The following is a 24902-nucleotide window of genomic DNA, read 5'->3' on the forward strand; positions in this document are numbered from 1 at the left end:
CAAAGGTTAGATCATACAATCCTCGTGCTACAAAAAGGGATTTCTGTCCTTGCTGGATTAGAAACATGGTTAATAAATATAGAAGTACAAATACAGAAGTCTACCAAAGTGTTTTTTTTTAGATGACAGGTCTGTTATCATATCTTATCTACACCAATGTACTTAATTTTTAAGTCTATTTGCAATGTATTTATCATAAATATGAGGTATGTCAAGAACAAGAATCTAAAGCGCCCTCTGTCTTCCGTTTCTCCTTTTTGCAAGTAGTTGGAGAAAAACTTACGAAGCAGATGCAAACACCTGCTATGGTCACACCTCATTTAGTACCACATGGAAAGCAACTGCTGTGTCAAAGTTAGACAATAAGCCTGTCATTCTGGGTGCTTGTATAAATCCTGCATTTATTTCTAGTCACTAGTTTTGGAAGCTGACTGATTGGACGTTTTACTGTATGTGTCACACAATAAATAAAAACATGATATAACAAAAAGACAAAGCAGGGACTTTATAAATTATTGTATGCATTTGGCAGATGATTTTATCCAAAGCACCCTGCAAAAATTGTGTTCCCCGGATCGAACCTGGACTGTGCTAATGGGTTACAGAAACATTACATATCGCTGCTGTCCTTCTGAAACCTTGTATCTCCATATGTTTTTGCCATAAATCATAAATAATAAAAACAGGGAATTTGTACATGCAAATTTTAGAAATACAGTGATGATTTATTGCATTTATTTGTTTATGTTATTTTGTTTATGTTCATTTTTATTTTTTAATGTTTGTGTAGATGACAGATTTAGTCCCATACATTGCTTATTCCTTCTCTGTCTCTGCCAGTGGATGACTTAATGCAAATATATTTTCCTCTGAGGCAGCATATGGGTTTAATGATATAAAAGTTACGGGAATCTGAGTGGCTTTTATTAAAGTTCCAGATCTGTATCACCAAGTGAATATAGAGTAAATACAATTATACAAAGCATCATCCTTCGTATAGTCTATAGAATTTTAGGAGGTACTGTGTGAGATGTGTATGCACAGGCACAATAAATAGTTTATAGATATTATACGTAAAGCACTAAAGTAAATTATGATGAAGTTTTGAAATTAGTTAAATTGTGTTACAAAAATATCAAATTACAAAAAAATCCCACACCCGATCTTTGGACCTTTTGTAAGGCAGCAAAGCAGCATAACCATTCATCTATATACACACCTAAAAAAGGACTGAAATCTAGCTCAAATAACACAAAAGAAGTGATGGACTGACATGCTTCCCGTGGGATCTGTGGGAAACCACCATGTGAAAGTCAAAAGAGAAATCTTTTTAAGTGGAACCACATCCTCATTTTCTTAAGCTTTCTTGCAGCTTACACTAAACTATAGACAGACCTGCCTTATTCTTATTAAAACTATTTGATTAAAGTTTAGACTTTATGACAATTTGTTAATGTTTTTTTTAATTGAACTATAGTTTCTTCTAAAGAAATCCACAATGGCAAAAAATGTTAATGTTGTCATTTGTTTGTAAACAGTTTGTAAAGTCGTGTTATATGTATGCAGATTGATGAGAACGGGTTGCATTACCAATTAACTAGTAGACAGAATCCACAAATATAGACTTTTTAAATCTTGATAAATAAGAGAAGTTTAATCCCACATGTCTAGTAGAGGCTTTGTAGACAAACAATGGTTCTTTGGAAAATACTTCTATGACACTAAAGTTATATTTGGTGGAATGACTAAGCGTGCCACTGACATCACTGAAAATATGTCTAATACGAAAAACAGTGGGTAGTGTTGTGTGGTGAACACGTTAATAAATCCTGCCTGTTGACTTGACGCAAATTAATCAGTATGCAATGAAAGAATCCATTAAAATAAATATTAATGTCTAGCGAAAACACTTGAGGTAAGGAAACAAGACATATTTTGTTTCTTCCATATACAACATTTTTGAGAGTTTTTATAAAGGACATCTGAAAGGCTTTTGGAGGAGCTTTTGATCACTATTAGAGGAATACATTTTAACAGTATACAGCAACTGTAACCAGGCACATGTGTACCTTCTTTGAAGAGAGCAGATTACAAGCATGTGTTGTTTTTGCTGAGTACCTTACAGTATGTGCTGTGTTTTATTTTCTGGGTGAAAGTTGTGTTTTCATTCGGCTAGCAGACTGGCAGAGTAATGTCTGTTTCCATCTCTGACATCATTCACAAAGTCAAGTTCCTTGGAAACATCATTCCCTGTAGTCTCCAAAGGACCAATAGAAATAGTGCCAAAAGGGGACATTTAATCACCTTGAGTATGTCTTTTAAGAAGAGATTTTGAGACAATTGTAAGCTTGTTTACATGCCTTGAGACAATCATGAACATTGATGAGTCAATTTTGCTATAATTTACAAATTTGCTCAAGACATTAGATTACATAATCAATTTATGGCGCAGATGACCATGGTGAAACAAAATCAAATGATCAATAAAAAAGTATTATGGCAGACTTTATTTAGGCTATTTTGTGCTGACTGCAAAAGGTTTATACTCGATATACTGTTTTGTTAAGCGAAATGGTTGTCAACAGCAAAGAATCCTAATAACACATTACAATTAGGTGTCTTTTATTATCATAAAACATACATTATTAATACATTAGCTAACAAGAACTAACAATGAGCACATTTAAACCATTTTAAGTTTTTGTTACATTTAGTAAATACAAAGCTAATTTTATTTCATGCTGTAATGTAACATATACAACCGCTAATTTAGTGTATGTTAAAATGAACATAAATGTGGTAAAAGTATTGTTCATTGTTATTTATTGCTCATTTCTAGCTCATGTTAATTCATGTAAACAAGTTAAATATTTTTGTATTCAAATGTTGTAGCTGGTTTTGCTTTTAGGATACATTATATTGTATTACAATTCATTTTAATAAAACAATAACATTATAATTCAGCTGACAATGACTATAATTATATAAAAGAAATGTAATAAAAGAAATGTAAAACAACTATTAGTTAAAAGTATTTTCTATCCAAACTATGCATCACTCAACAAACTCAAATTTGTATACTTCCGCATTTTTAAGTCGCTTTGGAGCAAACTGCTAAATGAGAAGAAATAAATGCATGAATCCATTCCCTTTGGTGCGAGCCTGTAGTTAGACTCCAGTGCTGCAGGTGGCGCTGCGGAGCGCATAATCTCTCACTGCAGCCGACGGTGAAACGCATTACACGGCTAATCATGTAGCAGAGCCTTTGGAAAACAGAGGTAGGTTTAAAAATGTAAAATATAAATTTACTCGTTTTACACTAGTGGTCTATTGTATGTCCTATACTGTAATATTATGCATCAGACGATTTTTTTAGCCAAAAAGTTCCGTATAGTATTCTATTGGTGTCTTGCTAATACATTAGCTGTCAAGACAATGTTGTAAAGACCAAACAGTTACAGTTTGTGCACAAATATTTAGTCTATTGAAATGGAGTTAAAGTAAGAAATCTAGATGGACGTAAATCATAAGTTGAATCATGCTTATTCATAGCAGGATTACTAAAGTGAATGCTGTGGGGACCGAAGATAAATAACAAAAGATATGTGTACAGTATAAGTTACGTGAATGTTTTTATGTCTTACAGTTTCACTAAGCTCGAGCTTGAAATTGTGTCACAATGAATAGGCCAAAACCGACAAGCATTAGGCGTCCTAGTAGTACCAAACCATCAGGTAAGTATTTTAACTGTGATTACATACAGTAAAACGCCATAGGTGAAGTAGCCCTGCATGAAGTGTCTTTATTGTCTTTTGATGTTCCTCAGGTCACCCACCTCCAGGGGATTTTATTGCCCTTGGATCGAAGAGTCAGAGCAGTGAGCCAAAAGCAATTCCAGCTCTTCTGAAACCGGCATCTACGGGTTTGCCTCCGGACCGCAAGAGAGAGCCACCCTCATCCCTGCCCTCATCCTCTAGCCTGTCCAGCCTATCCAAACGGCCAAAGCACTCTTCTACTCCACCCAGCGCCCTCGCACGCCTTGCTGAGGTGGCTGCTGTTGACAAAAGATCAATTTCTCCCTCCATCAAAGAGCCATCTGTAGTTCCTATTGAGGGTAAGAATAATGGAGAACTACATATTCTTTAAACTGCAGAGAATCTAAAGAATCTCATTTAAAGGGATAGTTCACCTGAAAATATCAATTCTGTAATATATTCCTCACCCTCAAGTTGTTCCAAACCTGTATACATTTCTTTGTGTGTTTGAACAAAGTCAATAGATAACATTATTTCAAATGTATTTATTTGTGTTCAACCAAACAAATCCTTTTATACAGGTTTGGAACGACTAGATGTGAGTAACTCCTAATTTTCATTCTTGGGTGAACTATCCCTTTAAGAGCTTTCATAATTTCCAGTTTCATCCATGGAAATATTTTAATCCAAATGTTTTGACAGTATTCAGATAACATGTTTGCTTGTGTTTCAGTCTCTCCTGCTGTTCTTCTGGATGAGATTGAGGCAGCTGAAGCAGAGGGTAATGATGACCGCATTGAGGGTGTTCTCTGTGGGGCCGTCAAACAATTGAAGATGAACCGGGCCAAGCCTGACATGACGCTCTACCTCAGCCTTATGTTCCTTGCCAAAATCAAGCCCAACGTTTTTGCAACTGAAGGTGTCATAGAGGTTGATAACATTTTTTCTTTTATAATATAAACATCTTTGAAGGTGCTACTGATAAGGGACCCCATTCAAAGATGGTGCTTTCAAGACCAAGGTCTGGAGCTCAATTCGCATGGAACACACAAACTGATCAAACATATATTTTGTACGTTTGTATGTCATTGTTTAGGCTCTCTGTAGTTTGCTACGCCGTGATGCCTCCATTAACTTCAAGGCCAAGGGAAACAACCTGGTGTCTGTTCTGGCCTGCAATCTGTTAATGGCCGCCTATGAGGAGGATGAAAACTGGCCTGAGATATTTGTCAAAGTGAGTGACAATGTCTGTGTCATATGTCGATATCAGCCTGATCATAGAATTGATTTACAGTCAATGTGTTGGTTATCAGGTTTACATTGAGGACTCGCTCGGTGAGCGTATATGGGTGGACAGTTCGCACTGTAAAACCTTCGTTGACAACATCCAGACCGCTTTCACAACCAATATGCCTCCTAAGAGTATGCTACTACAGACCGATACAGGGAGATCAGGGGGAGATCTCAGTGCAGGTTGGTGTCTGTGAGCCTGTTACTCTGTCAAAGCCTGGAATGTGTTTTACTAATAGTGTATATGTTCTGGATTTTAGGGAACAGCCCCCATCCTTCCACACCAGATGAAGATGAAGGTCAGACTGAGCTTTTAATTGCAGAGGAGAAACTCAGCCCAGAGGATGATGAACAGATCATGCCCAGGTATTGCGTCTGGTTTTGGTGTTTATATGTTTGGATGCTGCAGTTGGTGTTTGAAAGTTTGAGACTCTTGAACTATTTTGCTTCAGGTATGAGGATTTGGCTGAAAGTGTGGAGGAGTATGTTTTAGATGTTTTGAGGGACCAGCTGAACCGTAGACAGCCAATGGACAACGTGTCCAGGAACCTGTTGCGCCTTCTGACCGCAACGTGTGGCTACAAAGAGGTTCGTCTGATGGCTATCCAGAGACTTGAGATGTGGCTGCAGAATCCAAAGGTACATGAACATGCCAAATTGTGGAAAGGTTGATTTCTTTACTAATGTTTTCTGTTTATTTGTTTTGTTAAAAGATAGGGCTGTCAAAACGATTAATCATGATTAATTGCATCCAGAATACGAGTTTGTGTTTACAGAATACATGTGTGTGTGTTTATAAATACAAATTAATATTCAGAGTACACAGACATATATTATGTTAACACAAACTTTTATTCTGGATGCGATTAATTGTTAGACAGCCCTATTAGTAGACTTAATCAATTGAACAATATTTTATTCTTTTTTAGATTATTAACAGCCCTTATTATGTTGTTTTTCTTCGAATCAGTTTTCAAATCTGTTTATAAACAAATTGAATTGATTGTGATATCAACGTTAACCATATTATATCGAACAACCATTAGTCAAAATATCGACACTGTCAAACTGAAAGTGTGTTTATCCCAAACTTCTACTTTTGTAGTAAATAATTTTAACACTGTGTTGTCAAAGTTGAAAAGCTCTTTACAATATTTTCTGTTGGCTAAATATATGCGAAACCTACAGACAAACATAAAGGGTGACCGACAATAATGACTTATGACATATGAAAAATGTAGAAGGTTTCATTCAACACAGACAATATAAAACCACTGGTCTGATGATTTTGTTTGGTGTTGCTTGTGTTGTTGTCCAGCTGACTCGGCCAGCACAGGATCTTCTCATGTCTCTTTGTATGAACTGTAACACACACGGCTCAGATGATATGGAGGTCATATCAAACCTCATCAAGATCCGTCTCAAACCTAAAGTTCTCCTCAACCACTACATGCTGTGTGTCAGGTAAACATCACTTTTTCAGTCCCGTGTTCCTGAGTAGCTTAAAGGATATACAATATGTTATTTATTGTTTTTAAATTCACATTTGTCCATTGTTTTCTCTGCAGGGAGCTTTTGAATGCTCACAGAGATAATCTGGGCACCATGGTGAAGTTTGTGATTTTTAATGAGTTGTCAAATGCCAGAAATCCCAATAATATGCAAGTGCTCCATACACTCTTGCAGCACAGCCCAGAGCAGGCGCCCAAGGTAACTTTGTACTAATCCACCAACAACTGGAAACATTTAGTTAGCTTTGGTCATATGTCTTGATCATTTTCCATTTTTATTAAAAGGATGCTTCACCTAGAAATAAAACTTCTGTCATCATTTACTCACCCTTGCGTTATTCCAAATATGTATAAATGTCTTAATTTCCGATAAAAACAGAGAAAGATATTTGCACCCCATTGACTACCATAGTAGGAAAAATTACAATGGAAGTCAAATGTGACACAAAACAGTTTGCTCTCCTACATTCTTCAAAAGATCTTCTTTTGTGTTCATCAGAACAAAGACATTTACACAGATTTGGAATAACAAAGACAGAATTTTCATTTTTGCGTTCCTTTATGCTCCTTTAATAATCACAAAATCACAATAAATTCAACTTCTGAAAGTCATTATTACATTAGTTTAAGACCCCCTTAGGGGCTTCCCCTGTGTTGACACATTACAAAGTCAATATTCTTTGCCTTGTTTTTGTCTTCCAGTTTCTGGCTATGGTATTCCAGGACCTGCTGACCAACAAGGACGATTACCTGCGTGCTTCCCGTGCCTTGCTAAGAGAAATCATTAAACAAACCAAACACGAGATCAACTTCCAGTCCTTTTGTTTGGGCCTCATGCAGGAGAGAAAGGAGGCCAGTTATGTAGATATGGAGTTCAAAGTGAGCACTTCTTCTTGAGCTTCTGTGTGCACTTTAGGACACTTACGCAGACATGACTCTTATATTATTTTCTTGCTTTAGGAGCGCTTTGTTATCCAAGTGACAGATCTGCTGACAGTTTCAATGATGTTGGGCATCACTGCTCAGGTGAAAGAGGCTGGCATCGTCTGGGACAAAGGAGAGAAGAGGAGTAAGATCTCTCATTGACTTTTCATGTGTCACATGGTGGGAACTGTTACACTCATAAGGATCCACACGTGTCTTTGTTTCAGACCTGGAGGTGCTGAGGGCATTTCAGAACCAGATTGCTGCTATCCAGAGAGACGCTGTGTGGTGGCTGCACTCTGTTGTTCCTACCATCAGCAAAGTCGGAGCAAAAGATTATGTCCACTGGTACGTATGGACCCCTATCCCAAAGGATTTTACTGGATGTTACCGGACACATGTATGTTCAATACTCAAAATGAATGACTTTTTTTTTACTGGTTTTGTTCTTCGGACAGCCTCCACAAGGTGCTTTTCACAGAGCAGCCTGAAACATATTACAAGTGGGATAACTGGCCACCTGAGAGTGAAAGAAAGTAAGAGATCATCTGTCTCTGAATTTTAGTAAATAATACACGCTTTTGTGTTCGACCTGAGCTCAGGCGTCTTGTTTCTTTGTTAGTTTCTTTCTCCGGCTGTGCTCTGAGGTTCCTCTGCTGGAGGACACACTGATGCGCATCTTGGTGATCGGTCTTTCACGGGATTTGCCGCTGGGCCCTGCCGATGCCATGGAACTGGCCGATCACCTGGTTAAAAGAGCCGCCGGAGTTCAGTCTGATGGTAAGATAATCCTGGTTGAGAAGAATGCATTTACGTATTTTACAATTAAAGTTACTGTGAACGTACTGTACTGTACACAGTACTGTACTGTGAACTGTCCAAATAAATGCAGCGCTCATGGCGCCAAACACTGATCAGCAGACACGGCCAAAGGCACGTCCTGTTTGAAGTTTTCTTCTGTTTGTGTGTACTTCAAACACGATAATGTGAACACAAATGGTCATGTGATGACGATTGCTGTTAATTGTAGACCTTGAGGTGTTACGGGTGGAGAGGATCCAACTGATAGACGCCGTGCTGAACCTCTGTACGTACCATCACCCTGAGAACATCCAGCTGCCATCAGGGTATGGCTTTTACCTTTCACCCACTTTATTCTGCTTTTCACTTGTGTTTCGCTATGCTGTGACTCAGCAGCGTTGTATTGCCAAATAATTACCGTGTGTCATGGGCTATTAGCATTGAAAGTTGTGGTTGGACTGATCCTGGCATCCATCACTGTGTTTGGCCGGAATGTTTTTAACTTAGGGGTGGTGAAATGACTTTAGTGTTCCATGTTAGGTATCAACCTCCAAATCTGGCCATTTCGACACTTTACTGGAAGGCCTGGCTCCTGCTTCTTGTGGTAGCAGCATTCAACCCACAGAAGATCGGTATGGGTGGATAATACGCAATGTTTGCATTTCACAATTCATCATATTAAGACCACCGGATTGCTGTGTGATGTTGATGTTATCGCTGATGGTTTTAGGTTTGGCAGCCTGGGATGGATATCCCTCTCTGAAAATGCTGATGGAGATGGTTATGACAAAGTTAGTGTTCTGCACGTGATCCGATTGAAACATGGCTGTCGTTACCTGTTTTTTTTTATTTTAGCTACTTTTCTTCTTTTTCATCAGTAACTACTCATACCCTCCATGCACGGTGGCTGACGAAGAGACCAAAACTGAGATGATCAACCGAGAGCTGCAGATCTCTCAGAAGGAGAGGCAGGAGATCTTGGCCTTTGAGAGCCACCTGGCTGCCGCCTCCACCAAGCAAACCATAACTGAGAGCAACAGCCTTCTGCTGTCCCAGCTCACCAGCCTCGACCCAAAGTATGACTCCCTGTTCATTTCTCTCGAGATTATCACTGAACGCATAAATGCAGGTTGGTGATACACACGTTCTTTGGTTTTCTTCTGTGTTCAGGGGCCCCCCACGAAGACCACCTCCTCAAATACTGGAGCAAGTGAAGAGCCTCAACCAGTCCCTGAGACTTGGCCATCTGCTGTGCCGAAGCCGCAGCCCTGACTTCCTGCTCAATATCATCCAGAGACAAGTAAACACACACACTCACTTGCATGTTTTTTCTTTATATAGAGTTGTGACTAATTGGTTAACGCTCATTTCTGATTTCATCCAGGCCTCCTCTCAGTCTATGCCATGGCTGGCTGATCTCGTCCAGTCTAGCGAAGGCTCCTTGGACGTGCTGCCTGTTCAGTGTCTGTGTGAATTCCTCCTCCACGATGCGGCCGATGATGCTTCTTCTGTTGATGATGAGGAGGAAGGAGAAAGCAAAGAGCAGAGAGCGAAGAAAAGACAGGTAAAGCTCAGGCTAACCTCACATTTCAGTTTTTTATCAATACCCTTCATATCAAGAATCACTTTTTATATAACTTTAAGAGTTAATAATAGTTTTTTTCTGCCCCATGCTAATTTAGTTAACTTGGAGTAGTTCACCTTCAAAATGAAAGTTCTGTCATTATTTACTCACCCTCTTGTCATTTCAAACCTGTATGACTTTATTTCTGCAGAAATACGGTTAAGGGATGATTAAATACCTAAATGCCTAAACGTATATACAGCAGCATCCACCTGCACTCGGCCGCAGGTGTAATTTAAGTTTAACCTTAAATTTCAGAATTCTGAATTACACCAATGTAGAGGGCTGTGTTTTATCTGTTTACATGCACAAATATTCACAACATCATTATTATGGCAATAAACTGTTTCCATCACCTTAATGCGCATTTCAACAAAGGTAAATTTAAGATAAAGTCCTGTACAATTTCTCTGATAATTCTGAGATTATCTTCCCATGTCTGTTTCCATTTAGGCTTTTTATGCACATTTTCAATACATCTAAATATTTGGATAGAAAAACCCTCAGAGATTGCACAATCCATTACTTCTCCCTCCTCACTATCTTGCCGGATCTGACACGGATCTGACACACCTCGGAACTAACAAATAAAGCACTGGCTAATCCGGTTATTTTTTTGCTACTGCACCTTTAAGAATTCTACAAGTAATTTATAGTGTCTAGGTGCACCTGAGGATGCTTTCATTTAACAATTACACAATCATCTTTCATAGGTTGCTTTTAAATTTATTATTTAAATTTATTATTTATCATGGTTTTCTCTTTTTACAGAGACAGCAGAAACAGAGGCAGCTGCTCGGGCGACTACAGGACCTGCTGTTGGGTCCTAAAGCTGATGAACAGACCACATGTGAGGTCCTGGATTATTTCCTACGCCGTCTCAGTTCTTCCCAGGTGGCCTCCAGAGTGCTGGCCATGAAGGTAATTCCCCCATTCACCAACTTTTGGTTCATTTAGATTTGTAGGATTGTGATAAACAAATGTGATGTTTGAATCAGGGTTTGTCTCTGGTGCTGACGGAGGGAGGCTTGAGGGATGGCGAGGAGAGAGATCAGCTCATGGAGGAAGACTCGAGAGATGCCGAGTTACTGCCAGGTTACCAGTGGCTCCTCCAGGACCTACCCAAACTGCCTCTGTTTGACAGCGTAAGAGGCTTGACCGCCAGTGCCCTGCAGCAGGTCAGTCTGTATATGCCACATGGTTTATGCTTATGCATGACGGTGTCAATCGATATTCATTGAGACGTTGATTTTTATTTACAGGCCATTCACGTGGAAACAGATCCTCAAACCATTAGTGCCTACTTGATCTACCTTTCCCAGCATGCACCGGTGGAGGAGCAGTCACACCACAATGATTTGGCCTTGGTGAGGTCATGTGATTTGAACACAACAGGATTTCTCATGCTAAATGAGTTCTCACTTGATTCACTCATGTGGCGCTCTACTGATCTCTCTATAAAATAACTTCTTGTCTCACTTCCTGCTTCCTCGGTCCTGGCTGGCATTTCCTCTCTGCATGTCCCTTAGGATGTGGCACGTCTGATAGTAGAGCGCTCCACCATAATGAACAGCCTGTTTTCCAAGCACTCCTGCAGGCCAGAGTCCGACGCCGTTCTCTCTGCTCTGATATCCATTTTCTCTACCTACATCCGACGTATGAGGAAGACTAAAGAGGGAGAGGACCTTTATAGCTGGGTAAGAAGAATTTAAGCTGGACGCACTTATTATTTTTGGTTTATGAAAAACATTATTCATATGTTACTCAACAGTCAGAGTCTCAGGATCAAGTGTTCTTGCGATGGACTTCAGGAGAAACGGCCACTATGCACATTCTGGTGGTCCATGCCATGGTCATCTTGCTCACTGTGGGACCCCCTAAAGGTCAGTGTCTCTATTCTGTTGGTGGGCTAGGCTGATGGATACTTTGTTTGATTTGTAGTAAATGTGTGTTGTTTTTCAGGGGAGATTGAGTTTTACACGTTGTTGGATACCTGGTTTCCTGACAAAAAGCCCCTTCCTACTGCTTTTCTGGTTGACACGTCTGAGGAGGCCCTTCTGCTGCCTGATTGGCTGAAGTTGAGAATGATCCGCTCCGAGGTGTCCCGATTGGTTGATGCGGGTATGAAGGATGCTAACGTATTTAAGAACAATGATGTCAAAAATAGAACGTAATTATATTACGTGCTATTATATTGATAAATTATAAGTTTAAATCTCTTGAGTTTTTCCTCAACCACAACATTGGATCCCATTGACTTCCGTTGTATAAATCAGATACATTTTTAGTGTAAATCAATTACAGACTTATTATTTTGGGGTAAACTATCCCTTTAAATTAGAGAAAGATTATTCCAAAATATCAGTAACACCAAATCAGTTTGAAATGAAAATCTGAAATGAAGAAATGAAATGAAGTTACTGAATATTTAAGAGTAAATATTTTGTGATTTTTAAGGTCCTACTTTGGTTTCTGGAGTTTCCATTAAGTGTATGTACATACACAGTGTAAAAACACTTATTAACGGCGTTATTATTACATTACTTCTTGACTGACTCTCAAATGATTCGTTCAGCGATTCATCTGTCTAATCCCCTCCTTTCTGTCAGCCTACTCTGATCTGATTGGTCAGATGGTCTGTGATTGGTCTACCGCGTGCAGTGTCTCAAATGGAACGTAGGCGAGCATTACACGGAGAGACACAAATCTGATGCGGAACTGAAAATAGAACGACAGACGACTCGTTCACGTGATTCAGAGTCGACTCCTTTTTTCCCAAGCCAATAACTTTGTCATTCGTTCACTTTCGGCTTTACAGTGTTGGAGACTGCTTACATTCACACATGGCAACATTACGCACGGCATGAAATGTAATTTTAAGGACATTGTAATCGTTACTCTTTCATTACTTATACATTGTAATTCGTTACTCTTGCTGTTTTGGATTCAAGCAATGGATTTGCTTTGGGTTGTAACATGCCATTGTGATTTCTTTTTTTTATATGGAAATATTCTCAGTTTTTACTCGGGTATTGTGGGTTGGGTATTAGACATTTTCAATGTGTTTTTAATTATTAAAGAACCAATTAGCTGGCACACAGACAGCAGTCATGTTTAACTCTATTTGTTTCTCTGACTCTTTCCGCAGCCCTTCAGGACCTGGAGCCTCAGCAGCTTCTGTTGTTCGTCCAGTCTTTCGGGATCCCCGTCTCCAGCATGAGCAAACTGCTACAGTATCTGGACCAGGCCGTATCCCATGATCCTCAGACACTGGAGCAGAACATTATGGATAAAAGTGAGCATGTTTTATTTCACTCTATGCCTCCACTGTCCCATCATTCTTTGTGTGTCAAATGATCTCGGATGTGTTTACATGTTAATGACTCTTCTGTAGACTACATGGCCCATCTTGTTGAGGTTCAGCATGAGAGAGGAGCAACAGGCGGACACACGTTTCATAGTTTGCTCAGTGCTTCACTTCCTCCACGCAGAGGTCAGCCTCTACACCTGTAGATTAGATGTTTTTACCATAAAGTGCCATCAGGGCTTATGTGATAATAATTTGATTTATTCAAATGTGTTACAGACAGTTCAGACGAGAACAAGGCTAAGGTTACTGTTGAAACACCTCATGGCTCTGTAAAGATGAGAGCGGTGAGTCAGGTGTCTGTCATCGGCCCTGATGACGATCTCGCAGCGATTCTACTACAGGTACACCATGTCATTCTGATCCGTGAATTATCTAGTTCTAGTCATAGACTTCCATCAAGTTGATTTTGATTTGTGGATTCTCTCTCTCGCCCTCAAGCTTTTTCCACTGCAGGTGGATCCACGTTGGCCTCCACCCCCGGTCCGGCCCTTGGCTTTAGCTCTGCAGCAGTCTTTGGCCAAAGAGGTGTTACGTGCACGGCAGGGTAACATCCAGCAAGCCGGCGGCGCTGCTGGACGACTCTTACAAGCCCTGGCAGCCCTTTTGAGTTCCACCCACGCTGGAGCTCTGGTCATGGCAATGCATCACAGCCACACAATCTCCTGCCCTCTACTGCGCCAGCTCCATCTCTACCAGGCATGAAATCTACATATTTACTTCATATTCATCGATACAGGTTCTTGATCTCCTGCTCATTCCCATCATTCTTCTCTTGTAGCGGTTGGTGTCTCAGGACGTCGGCTTCTCCACACTGTTCTTTAACGCCGTCATTCAGATGTTGACCTGGCTGGAGAGCTCAGCAGTAGAAACAGGACCACTCCAAAGCCTCCTGAAATCTCTGGCCGCTCAGTACTCTCACAAACATCGCATCACAGATGGTGAGTGGGTCTTTATCATGTTATATTATTAGATTTGATGAAAAAACAGCATTGTAACACCTCAAACTTGCAGCACAGAGCTGGCATATTGTAGTTTAATGTTCCAACTTTCTCTGTGATTGTGTGACTTTTTTTCCCCCATAAGTTCGTACAGGGTTTCTGCACTTGGCTGATGCTCTTGCATACAGACGTGACACTGAGGTTGCGATCAAGGGCATTATTGCATCATTGAAAGCTGGAGAGAGATGCAACGTTGAACCTGAACTCATAAGAAAAGGTATTTAAGTCACCATGTGTTTTTCAGGTGCCTTATGGTGATGAATTACATTTTGATCTTATAAAAAAGAATGTAAACCTGTGTTAATGTTATTACTAAATACTATTGTAAAGGCACAAACCATTTGTTTAAATGCTGTTTGGACAATTTTTACCAAAGGTTTTTTACCATACAAATGTCAATATTTATCCACAAATAATCCACAAAGGCCACACAGGTTGTAATATAAGCGAATCGTTATGTTTATGACGAACGTCAGCGACAGTACTGTCAGACGCAGGCTATATACTATACGTCAGTCTCCGAAATCACTCTCATTTTCATTCACTTCTTGATGTTCACTCAAATGTTATTAGCTTTATAGGGAATACTGAAGGACAGAAAACAAGGGAGCGGTTTCAGACACAACAGAAGTCTTCCTTTCCATGTAAATGAATTCATGTTTTACAATCTTTTATAGTAGTTCTCACTGTTTCGGTGCCATTCACATGAGTTGTGTGTAACTGACCTGAGAAATGGTGCAAAATGGTCATAAAAAACTAAATTAAGACTGTTTCGACACCAGACACACATTGTAAGTAGACCTCGGGCAAACAGAGAATCATAGAGGAAAACATATAATATGTCCCTTTTTAAATGCATTAGCCAAAGTTATTAACTTTAATAATAGCCCCTTTTACAACCACACACCGGGCTTTAAAAACAACATATGCCACGGAAAATATTTTCAAATCGTTTTTATTTGTAAAATATCCATGGCCAACGTAGGTCTGACAGACGAGGAGAGAGGGAAAGTGAGATATACAGTGTTAGTCGAGCTATGCGTGTTGGTTGCCAGCATTAGTCAGTCTCTCCGGAAGGCTGCGTCTGACTCATGGCCGGCATCGCCACTGCTGTCCTGAATGTGTTTCTCTTTATACGTTTTAATATGCCGCCCTAAAAACTCACTCAAAACAAAAACAACCACACACAGCAGGGCCACACATCAGAGCTTGTTTACGTCCAGCGACTGGGTTTAGTTTGAAAGAGACAGCATACCCTCATGAACGTTACTGTGGGGAGGGCTGGGGGCCAGGAGGGCGATTACTCGGAAATGAAGCATTAGGTGGTTCTCATTTTTGCAGTCTGTGATTGGCTTGTTTTTTATTCCTGGACCTGTGCGTGTTTTTCAAGAACACTCTGCATTCGATCAAAACAAACGTGTTTGTGTGTAGTGTTGCAGGGGCTGATGGAGATAAAGTCCCCGTATCTGGAGGAGCTGTTGTCCATGCTTATGACTGTCGGTACGGAGACCGGAGCCCCCGGTAACACAGCGGGCCCCGTCGCCATGGTGATCTCTCTCCTGCTGCAGGAAACAGAGGAGCGAGGGGTGAAAGTAGAGGTGGATTCCAAAATGTGAGTGTGATGAGTCACTTTGTCTCGTCACGGGGCCAACAACACTTTATAGGTTTCCTTACTGTGTGCTGGTGATACTGTTTCTAGGTGGGGATGGAACACAGTAAAAATTGATAAATGCTTTCTTTCGATCGCGCATACAACAGCACAAGTTACCATAGTGAGACCAAAAACAAATTAGTCTGGGTTTACTAGAGGATACTGGTTTTGCAGCAGGGCAACCTTGTCCACCCCTGTAGTTCCTTCATATTTGGTCTTATTTTAATGTTTTAAAGGAATATAACATCTAAAAAAAAGAAAATTATATTATTATTAACCCTCTTGTTATGTCTTATATTCTAGAAAGTCCTCTGAAGCTTCAATAGACCTAAAGATCTTATTTACTTCAATGCAAAAAAAGTCTAACTAAGCACAAAGAGTATAGAATCTAGATACAAAGAGGCGAAACTGGTGCTTTTTGGAAAAAAAGCACGACCACCGTTTTGGGGTGAAGATGGTTTATATGGTTTCTAGCGAGCCAAGGCTTTTGTCATCATGTATTATTATCATTCAGGTTGAATTTCTGCTTAATGTCACGGTGGCTAACACAAAACTAAGATATCTTTGTTTTCATGCTGAAGGACATAAAGTATTTACAAAAGTCACTCTGTAGAGCGGTTTGTCCGTTTAGGGCTACTCTATAACAACATTGCGACCTCCATGTATGTTATATTTTACTGACATTTATTGAGAACACGGTGCATTGTATGGGCTGATGAGCGTTTGTTCTCTCTGGCAGCTCTGAGGCAAAGAAACCTGGCTCGTGTTCAGGGCTGTTGGTGGATTGGCTGGAACTGCTTGACCCCGAGGTGACCTCTGTGTGCTCGGATCTTCAGCAGAAGCTGCTCTTTGCTCAAAACAAGGTAAAAAACGCATTCCAGAACTGTGACAATGTAAGTGGGTGTGGGCAGTGTTGTAGAAGTAGTGCGTTGTACTGATTCAACACACAGATGTTTGCGGGCCGCCTGATGCATGTTGTGCATTAAAATGGCAAAAACTTAATCTGATCTGGTATGGCAATTCGTAGGAGTCATGTGTATTTGTGCTATTTTATCTGAGAATACTGGTCTCAAACCTGATCACCTGTGCGGTATAGTCTGGTTTGTTTTCAGCATGGGTCATGGAATTTCTGGAATATCATGGAATAGGGAATTTTTTGTCTCTTTACATTTTAGTTTCCATTTATCAAAATATAATTTTCTATACTGTATTTTTAATCTTGGTTTCTTAAATTTTTTTGTGTAATGTTGTCTTTATCTTCAGGGCCATTTTATTCGCTTCCAGCTTGATACCTGGCAATCACTTAAGTCAAATGAAGTCACCTGTAGCTCTTAACTGAGCCAAAATGTCATTGCCTATAAAAACGACCTCTTCAAAGACAGGGTTTCATTCATTATAAATCATGGAAATTAAACTTTTTAGTCAGTAAAAGTCAGGGAATTTGACATTTGGCTTAGAGTGGGAACTCTGTTTGAGAGTTATATACACTGTCAGAATCGCTCTTAAACATCCTGTCCAAGCACGTCTTCCTCGCTAAACTTGTGGTTAAAATAAGCGGTAATGTGGACTTGACATTATGCTAATTGTTAACTTTCCCATTGTTTGTTTCAGGTTAAAGGCAGTTGTGTGAATGTGGCCCCCTCCTACAGGCCGTATCTGTTGGCCCTGCTCACACACCAGTCCAATTGGAGCACACTGCATCAGTGCATCAGCTCTTTGCTTAACAAAAACAGAGAGCAGAGGTGAGCGAATACATCCCGGCACTGTCATCTTTCCTATGCAAGACTTTACTTAAGTAAGTGTCATCTGTTCTCCAGGCTGGACCCAACCTCAGCTCTAGACTTTCTGTGGGCCTGCAGTCACATTCCTCGGATCTGGCAGGGGCGAGACCAGAAAACTCCTCAGGTTTGGCTGGACTTGCATTTTCCTCACTAAAAGATTTTTGTTCTGTGTAAACATACTTAAAATTCTACTTCAGTCCACACAGAAAATGGAAAAATATTTACAGTATTGATGTTACAACTACGAGCACTTTAAAAGGTGCCGTTTGTGATTGTTTTTTTTTTGGGGAGGATAAACCGACAGAAATGCTATATAATATACATATGTTTTTATTACCTTAGAATGAACTATTTCTATCTTCATACACCGTGGGTCCCCTTTCATGGAATTCATGGAAATGTTGTTTCTACAGTAGCGCTAAACCACGGGTCTTCAACCGGGGGGAACTGCAAGGGGTCCGCTAAATACTGTTTACTCACAGGCAACTTTTTTGTTCTAATGTAAATCGGATGATTTCAGAGTACGCAGGATAGGCGTTGTGTGCAAATAAAGTGCATTCACATATATTTTTGAACTTCTGTTGAAATTTGTTAAAGCTGTAAAGCGCTCTCCTTAGTCTTATATGATGGCCTGCAGAAATAACTGGTGAATTACGCGTGACAGCTGCGACATTGCTGATCCACGAGAAAGACAACGGAGCTCAGAATTATAGATCTGCAACTCGCAGAGAAGGGGGGAAAAAATTATTACACTTATTAAAAAGGTGCTTTTACAACAGAATGCATAATATCTGCACTGATTTCTTTCGCATCCAGAACCTCTATCTCCACTAGAATAGGCTTTGGGTCGGTCATCTCATTGAAGCCGTAATAAAAACTAAGGTTCAGGATTAGTAAATGTTTAACTGTCCATCTCACAGTAAAAGGACAACGATACTGCAAATCCCTTAAAATAATCAAAGAATCTATAATAACAATAAATATAATACACAGAAAAGTTTGTATGTGCAACAATAACATGCATAATAGTGCTAATTTTCCAAACCTTTTCCAATTTCGTTGTGCTTGTGCAATGACAATATAATGTCTTAACATAATATTGCTGTGACAATAAGGGTTGTTTCTATTTGAGTAGATCTGTTTATGCATTTAGTATAAGGGGGTCCGTGCTTCATGCATCTCTCATCTAAGGGGTCCTTGCCCCCGAAATAAGTTGAAGACGTACAGACAAACTGCTCTACAGAGTGCGTTTCGTAAATATGTTATCTCCCTCGCCAAAGAAGCAACAAAACATGACGACATCTTATTCCTGTGTCGGCCACCGTTGTGCATCGAAAGGGAGGGTGGAGTGAGCCGTTGGTTGCAATTCCCAACCTCACCGCTAGATGCCGCTAGATTTCATACACTGGACCTTTAATTTATATCAGAACCTGTTTTTTGTTACTTCTAGAGCTAAAGCAACTAATACAATTTTAAATAAGTTATTTTGTATGTAGGTTAGAAAACAAGTCATTGTAAAGGTTTTAAAAGTACAGCCTGTAATTTACAGTCATAATTTAGTTTTACATTTCACTTAGAGTCAGATCATGTAAAACTAAATTATGACTCTTTAAGCTGTTCACAGCAAAGTAAGAGGCTCTGTTGGTTGTGTGTATGTTTTCGCAGAAACGCACTGAGAAGTTTGTCTTGAAGCTGAGCCCTGAAGAGCTAATAAGTCTGGTGGATCTCATCCTGTCTGAGTCAGAACTGAACTGCCGTGACTCACCGACCTCCAAGAGCAATCTGGACCAGGTCTCCTGTTCTCTCCTTCAGTCCCGCCTGCCTCTGCTGCACAGCTGTCTTCACTCAGACTTCGACAATGTCAAGAAAGTCTCAGAGTATCTCATCAGTTGTGTTAAAAAGTGGGGAGACAGGTATGTCCTCTCAGTTCCATTTGGGAAATACATTCTTTGTTCAACAGGATCTGTCCTCATTACATGACCAGTGAGCACTTCCTTTTAACATTCACTTCAACTTTTGGAGCCACAGTTTAAGTGACAACAAAGTACACATGCTTTCTTTATTCCAATACAATTCAATTTCGTCTTTATTTCAGTTTCTTATTGGTTGTCTAGTTATAGAGACGGATACATCAGCTAGGTTGATGAAATGGTAGATTTTTTTTGCCGGCCTGCTTAAAAGTGATAGTTCACCCAAAAAATAAAATTCTCTCATTATTCCCTCACCCTCAAGTTTTTCCAAACCTTTATACGTTTATTTTTTCTGTTGAACACAGAGAAAGCTTTTTGGGGGAATGTTAGCCATTTTCAGTTCTGGGACATCATTGACTACCATAGTGAGAAAAACGACCATGGTTGTCAAAGGTGCTGTTTCCTTTAAATTCTTAAAAATATCTAGAAAGAAAGTTAAACACAATCTATGGTAGTGAATGATGTCCCAGAACTGAAAATTGCTCAAATTTATACAGATTTGGAACAAATTAAGGGTGTGGAAATGGTGACAGAATTTTCACTTTTGGGTGAACTATCCCTTTAACTGTCAATACAACACTGAATTAAAAATAAAATACTTTGACCTCCAACCTCTATTGGAGGTTACTCTATGTTCTTATCTTTACGCTGGTTAAGGACAAGTCAGCATTTACCATGAAATTAAGCTTGAATTTGTAAATCATTATTATAATATATTTTTATTTTGTAATCAAAATGATTATGGACTGCAGCTTTAAATTGACATAAAATAAGAATTTACACAAAATCAATTTAAATAAATAACCATCCTAGTCCTCCTGCCTTCATTACATTGTATTCACTTATTAACTATATTGGCATAATATAGATCATCGCCCAGACTGCTCCCTCTAAAAATCAGCCAATGAAAAACCACAAGCACAATAAATAAAAGATGCAACAAAGAGCACGGCCTTAAGCAGAGGTCAGTGTTTGCCCAATGCAACCAAACACACAGACATTCCTAACAGAAAAAACCCTGAACTTTTTTCCTAGAGGCCTCACATCAAACAACAGAAAAACACTCGCAGCGGGCACAATAGTGGGAGGAGCTGTAATTAGCTATTGTGGTGTGAAATGAGAGGCAGTTGAAGTCATTCACCGCTGTGATCTTCCAGAAAGCTCGGCGTAATATAATGAATGCAGGAGGATTAAGACTCCAGCTTTTCCTTTGGCTTTTGTTGTGAATCGCGGCTCAGACCAGGCTGTCAGACAGATCAGACTGCTTGTGCTTCATTTTATGAATGTGCCTTTGGTTATTAAACCCCCTTAATGAGGGGGAAAGCTTGGGAAAGGGTCAGACGAAGACATTGCAGTGTTTTTAAATGGAACTGAGCTGTCTGCTACACAGGGTAAAGTGTGTTTAGTGGGATAAACGCTTGTGTGTTTGTTGGGAGTTTTTCAATCTGTTGCTTGTGAACACAACAGCGGATTAACAGGCATAAACCACAATTAGGCAACAAAATGTGGTTAAACAGCCCTCCGCTTGATTGAACAAGCAGTTGTGAGCGCCTCTCGAGTGTTCTTCAGTGGCTAATAACATGATGGCCTTGTTGTAAACCATCATCACTGCTTTTCCCTAGTTACGCCATGCAAATGTCTCAAGGGCTGTAGCGGGACTTTTTGTACCTTAGTGTTTGTGGTATTCTGATAAAATGACAGTAAAATGTGGTCCATCCGTTTTCAGTATAATGAGTAAGAGGTGTCAGACGCTGCTACTGCAGATCTACCTGCACTTTCCAGAGGTCATCCATCACGTCCGCCTACCAGAGGCCTCGCGGAGCGGAGAGGGAGCAGCCGACGGCAGCACCTGCAAGGTAACACATGCGCCATGTGACACCTGATATCATGAAGTTCCTGTTAACAGAGTTTGTGATGATTATAGTGGGTGTGTGTGGGTTTGTGTTCAGTTTGATGTTCTAGTGCATCGTCTCATCACCCTGCTAGCTGACACAGGAGACTCTAAATCTGCCGAGAACCGTGTGGCCGATGCTAATCTTGCCTGCAGGAAACTGGCCGTGTCCCACCCGGTGCTTCTGCTCAGGTTTGCTACGTGGCACCTTTTCAACAGTTAAAAAAAAAGATCTTTGAGCACACAGATCATACTTGGATTTTGTGTAGCACTTGGTTTTAAAGACATGAAACCTATTGCCATTTATAATTTCCAACACATCGTGACACATTTCCGAGTTGAATTAAATATTCAATAGGTAATAATTGTTGGCAGATTGATATATATATATATATATATATATATATAAAAGAATGACTTTCATTTTTAAATGTTTTCATTATCAGGTCAAATGTCAATCTGCCATCAATGAACTCGGAAATGTGTCACGTTGTGGTGGAAATGATGAATACCAATAGGTTTCATATTATATACATTATAAAAAGGCTTTACAAACAAGCACTGGTAAATTGTGCACAGTAAGATGAAGTACATTTCAAAGTAAATCCTCGTCTGTTCTTGTCTTCTGTGTTTTCTCTAAAAGTGTAATAGAGTGATGTGTGTTTTCAGACACCTGTCCATGATTGCTGCTCTTCTGCATGGCCGCGTCCATCTGAACATGCATGAGATCAGGCAACAGAACCACGTCACCTTCTTCAGTGATGTTCTGGCTATCCTGGAGCTGCTGCAGCCGCTGGTTTTCCATTCTGACCACCAGAGGGCACTGCAGGACTGTCTGCTGTCCTTCATCAAAGTCCTACAGGTAAAGCAAGCCTTCACACTAAATGGAATATAAACCACCATAATTAAATCGAAAATATACATTTGTTTAATGCTTGTAATTAGGTATTTTGCTTTTTTTACATTTCTCTGGGATTAAATATATTTTTAGTTTAATCTTTGCTAATATACTCTAAGCATATCATATCCTTTACTTATCCACTGAAAATATTAAACCGAGCATAAATCTGAAACAATTTTCTTGCAGAACTTTAAAAGATCATCCCGTTTGCCGATCATAAATAGATTCGTACATTTCATCCAGAGATACATTACCTACGATGCAGCATCTGCTGTGCCCTTCCTTCAGAAACACTCTGATGTTCTCCAGTAAGTTTTATTTGTGTGTTTTTGTTTTGCACTTTTTTTGGATTATTAGTCACCCTTTTTAGATCGTGAATGTAAATGTGCTCCTGGTGTTTTCACTCTTATAGGGGTCTGTCCACTGAGAATCCAGACCTGGCGCAGCTCAAGTCTTTGCTTGCTGGACTGACTCTGCCTGTAAAGTCTGGTTCCTCGGAGAGCGCTGCAGAGGACAGAGATGGTGATGAGTCGCACACTTTACATCACAAGGAAACAAACGTGTGATATATTATTTTCCAAAACCTCTGTCTCTTATACAGTATGTACTCATAAATTCAGCAGATGATTCGTCATCGGGTTCCCTCCCGCTGGTCAACATCACGTCCTCTATGCCTCTGACTGCAGCCGACATGACCAAATGCCTGAAGAAAATCTCTAGAGGAGAAGCTATTGAGGGTGAGATCTGTAAAACACTTCTTTAAACCATCTGTTTTGAGAGGGAAAAGGAATGGGTTGGTTCAAACCAGAAATAGAATTTTTCAGAAAAAGATTAAAAGAAAACTAAACAGAACTGGGAGAGCAACACTCTTTTTAGTAAAAATATATTTTTTTATAATTCATAAAATGTATTCATAGAATTGAAATTGTAAAATATATAGAATGTTTTTACTTATTTTTTATTTGAATATTTTACATTTACATTATTAATTATATCATATCAATAATGGTGTATTTTGTTCTAGATGTTTTCGAGGGATTGACGGAAGTGGACGAGAAATCCAAAAGGAATCCTGAAATTATTCAGTATTTTGTGGTTAGTACATGGCAGCATTGCACGCTTAAAAACAACAAGATTATACAGGTACATGTAATATGTCGTGTTTTATCAGAACGATCTTCAGAGGCTGATGAGTTCACCTGAGGAGGTGTGCCGTAACATGGCGTTCAGTCTGGCCCTGCGGTGTATCCAGAATATCCCCAGGTGACAGTCTTAGATTGTATGTTTATAGACGAAATGTATTACAACTACATTCTAACTCTTGTTATATTTGTTGACTCTAGCATGGCTGCTGAATTTCTGCCAACCTTCATGTACTGTCTGGGCAGCGGGAACTTTGATGTGGTGCAGACAGCCCTTAGGAACCTGCCGGAATATGTGCTGCTCTGTCAAGGTATTCTATCGAACTGTTGTGGGTGGATGTACTTTTGCTTCACTGACGTAATTGGCGTGGGTGGTTTTTTTCTGCGCAAACTGTACTTTGTGGATAGTTGTGTCCATCTTTTTTTTTTAAGTTTTAAACATTTATCCTAAAACAATGCATTGACCTATAGGCATGTGCTTGTTTTTAAAAAACTCATTCTATGGTAGTCGGCAGCATGCCACAGATGTTCTTGATAATGTTTAAGGTGTGTTGAACCTGGAATATTTTCTAAGGGTGTGGGTTTCTTTCGGACACAAATGTGACTGGGTCGACGTTAACTTCCGGTCTGTGTTTGTTGAACGGACTGGCTAGTGGCTAACAATATAACTTTATACGTTTATATTTTATTTAACTTATTTTATTGTACGATAAGTGTATTAAATAAACAATTTGTTGAATGGGTGGTGTAACTTTGTCGCATTTAAGTTTAGCCAAGTAACGGCACTTCTACTGATTAATACTGGCTAGAAATACTTTTAACCCGCTAGCTAGTGTACTTTCCCTTGCTTGTTATCAGAAATAATCTACAGGCACTCTATTATTTGCGGATGTGCACCGGAAGTCAAGTTTGGGCTCAAAAGAGTGCATGCGCACGCAGTAATGTTTGTTTATGTCGTTGCAGTGAAACTGTATCTAAAAGGAAACCTCTTTGCGTTTTGTCTTTCCAGAGCATGCTGATATTCTGCTCCACAAAGCATTTTTGGTGGGCATCTACGGTCAGATAGACACCAGTTCTATGATTGCAGAATCCATGAAGGTCTTGCGCATGGAAGCAACAACATAGACATCCGTTTTAACCTTTCGTTTTAACTCCGTGTCATGCGCTGTTGACACAATTCATCATCATTGATCAAAATTATGATAAAAATGTGCTGTTCCTCCGCTGGGAGTGTTTGTCATTTCTGTATCGCTTTAAATAATAAAACCATGAAACCATAAAAAGCATCGAATC

General features: G+C 39.7%; 1 protein-coding gene across 2 annotated transcripts; it reads left to right on the forward strand.

The window, feature by feature from the left end:
• Positions 1-3158: 3158 nt before the first annotated feature.
• Positions 3159-24902, forward strand: ints1 (integrator complex subunit 1). Of its 2 annotated transcripts, none has more exons than XM_079456535.1 (48): positions 3159-3278; positions 3647-3734; positions 3827-4114; positions 4489-4685; positions 4852-4989; positions 5069-5228; positions 5306-5411; positions 5498-5684; positions 6364-6509; positions 6614-6755; positions 7259-7435; positions 7517-7625; positions 7708-7828; positions 7939-8016; positions 8103-8260; positions 8511-8607; positions 8822-8913; positions 9012-9072; positions 9160-9357; positions 9452-9581; positions 9666-9845; positions 10677-10826; positions 10904-11083; positions 11168-11272; positions 11435-11602; positions 11677-11788; positions 11868-12026; positions 13054-13200; positions 13300-13398; positions 13492-13616; positions 13714-13971; positions 14054-14213; positions 14359-14490; positions 15705-15885; positions 16664-16787; positions 17536-17666; positions 17742-17829; positions 19371-19618; positions 21402-21531; positions 21625-21758; positions 22236-22428; positions 22654-22775; positions 22880-22989; positions 23091-23204; positions 23492-23562; positions 23639-23730; positions 23811-23920; positions 24619-24902. In XM_079456535.1, exons 2-48 carry the CDS (start codon positions 3680-3682, stop codon positions 24732-24734), a joined length of 6579 nt encoding a protein of 2192 aa, XP_079312661.1. In that variant the 5' UTR covers positions 3159-3278; positions 3647-3679; the 3' UTR covers positions 24735-24902. The 2 variants fall into 2 exon arrangements, with proteins under 2 accessions (XP_079312661.1, XP_079312660.1); XM_079456534.1 differs by having other exon boundaries at positions 23088-23204; positions 24619-24888.

Source organism: Barbatula barbatula (assembly GCF_947034865.1).
Source record: "Barbatula barbatula genome assembly, chromosome: 5".
NCBI lineage: Eukaryota > Metazoa > Chordata > Actinopteri > Cypriniformes > Nemacheilidae > Barbatula > Barbatula barbatula.

What these genes read in the sequence shown, in the direction of transcription:
- ints1 (XM_079456534.1), top strand. Translation starts at nt 3,680, where the DNA reads ATGAATAGGCCAAAACCGACAAGCATTAGGCGTCCTAGTAGTACCAAA. An exon ending in ACCACAATGATTTGGCCTTG is followed by an intron (nt 11,273 to 11,434) that starts GTGAGGTCATGT and finishes CATGTCCCTTAG; the next exon opens with GATGTGGCACGTCTGATAGT. An exon ending in GTAGAGGTGGATTCCAAAAT is followed by an intron (nt 15,886 to 16,663) that starts GTGAGTGTGATG and finishes TCTCTCTGGCAG; the next exon opens with CTCTGAGGCAAAGAAACCTG.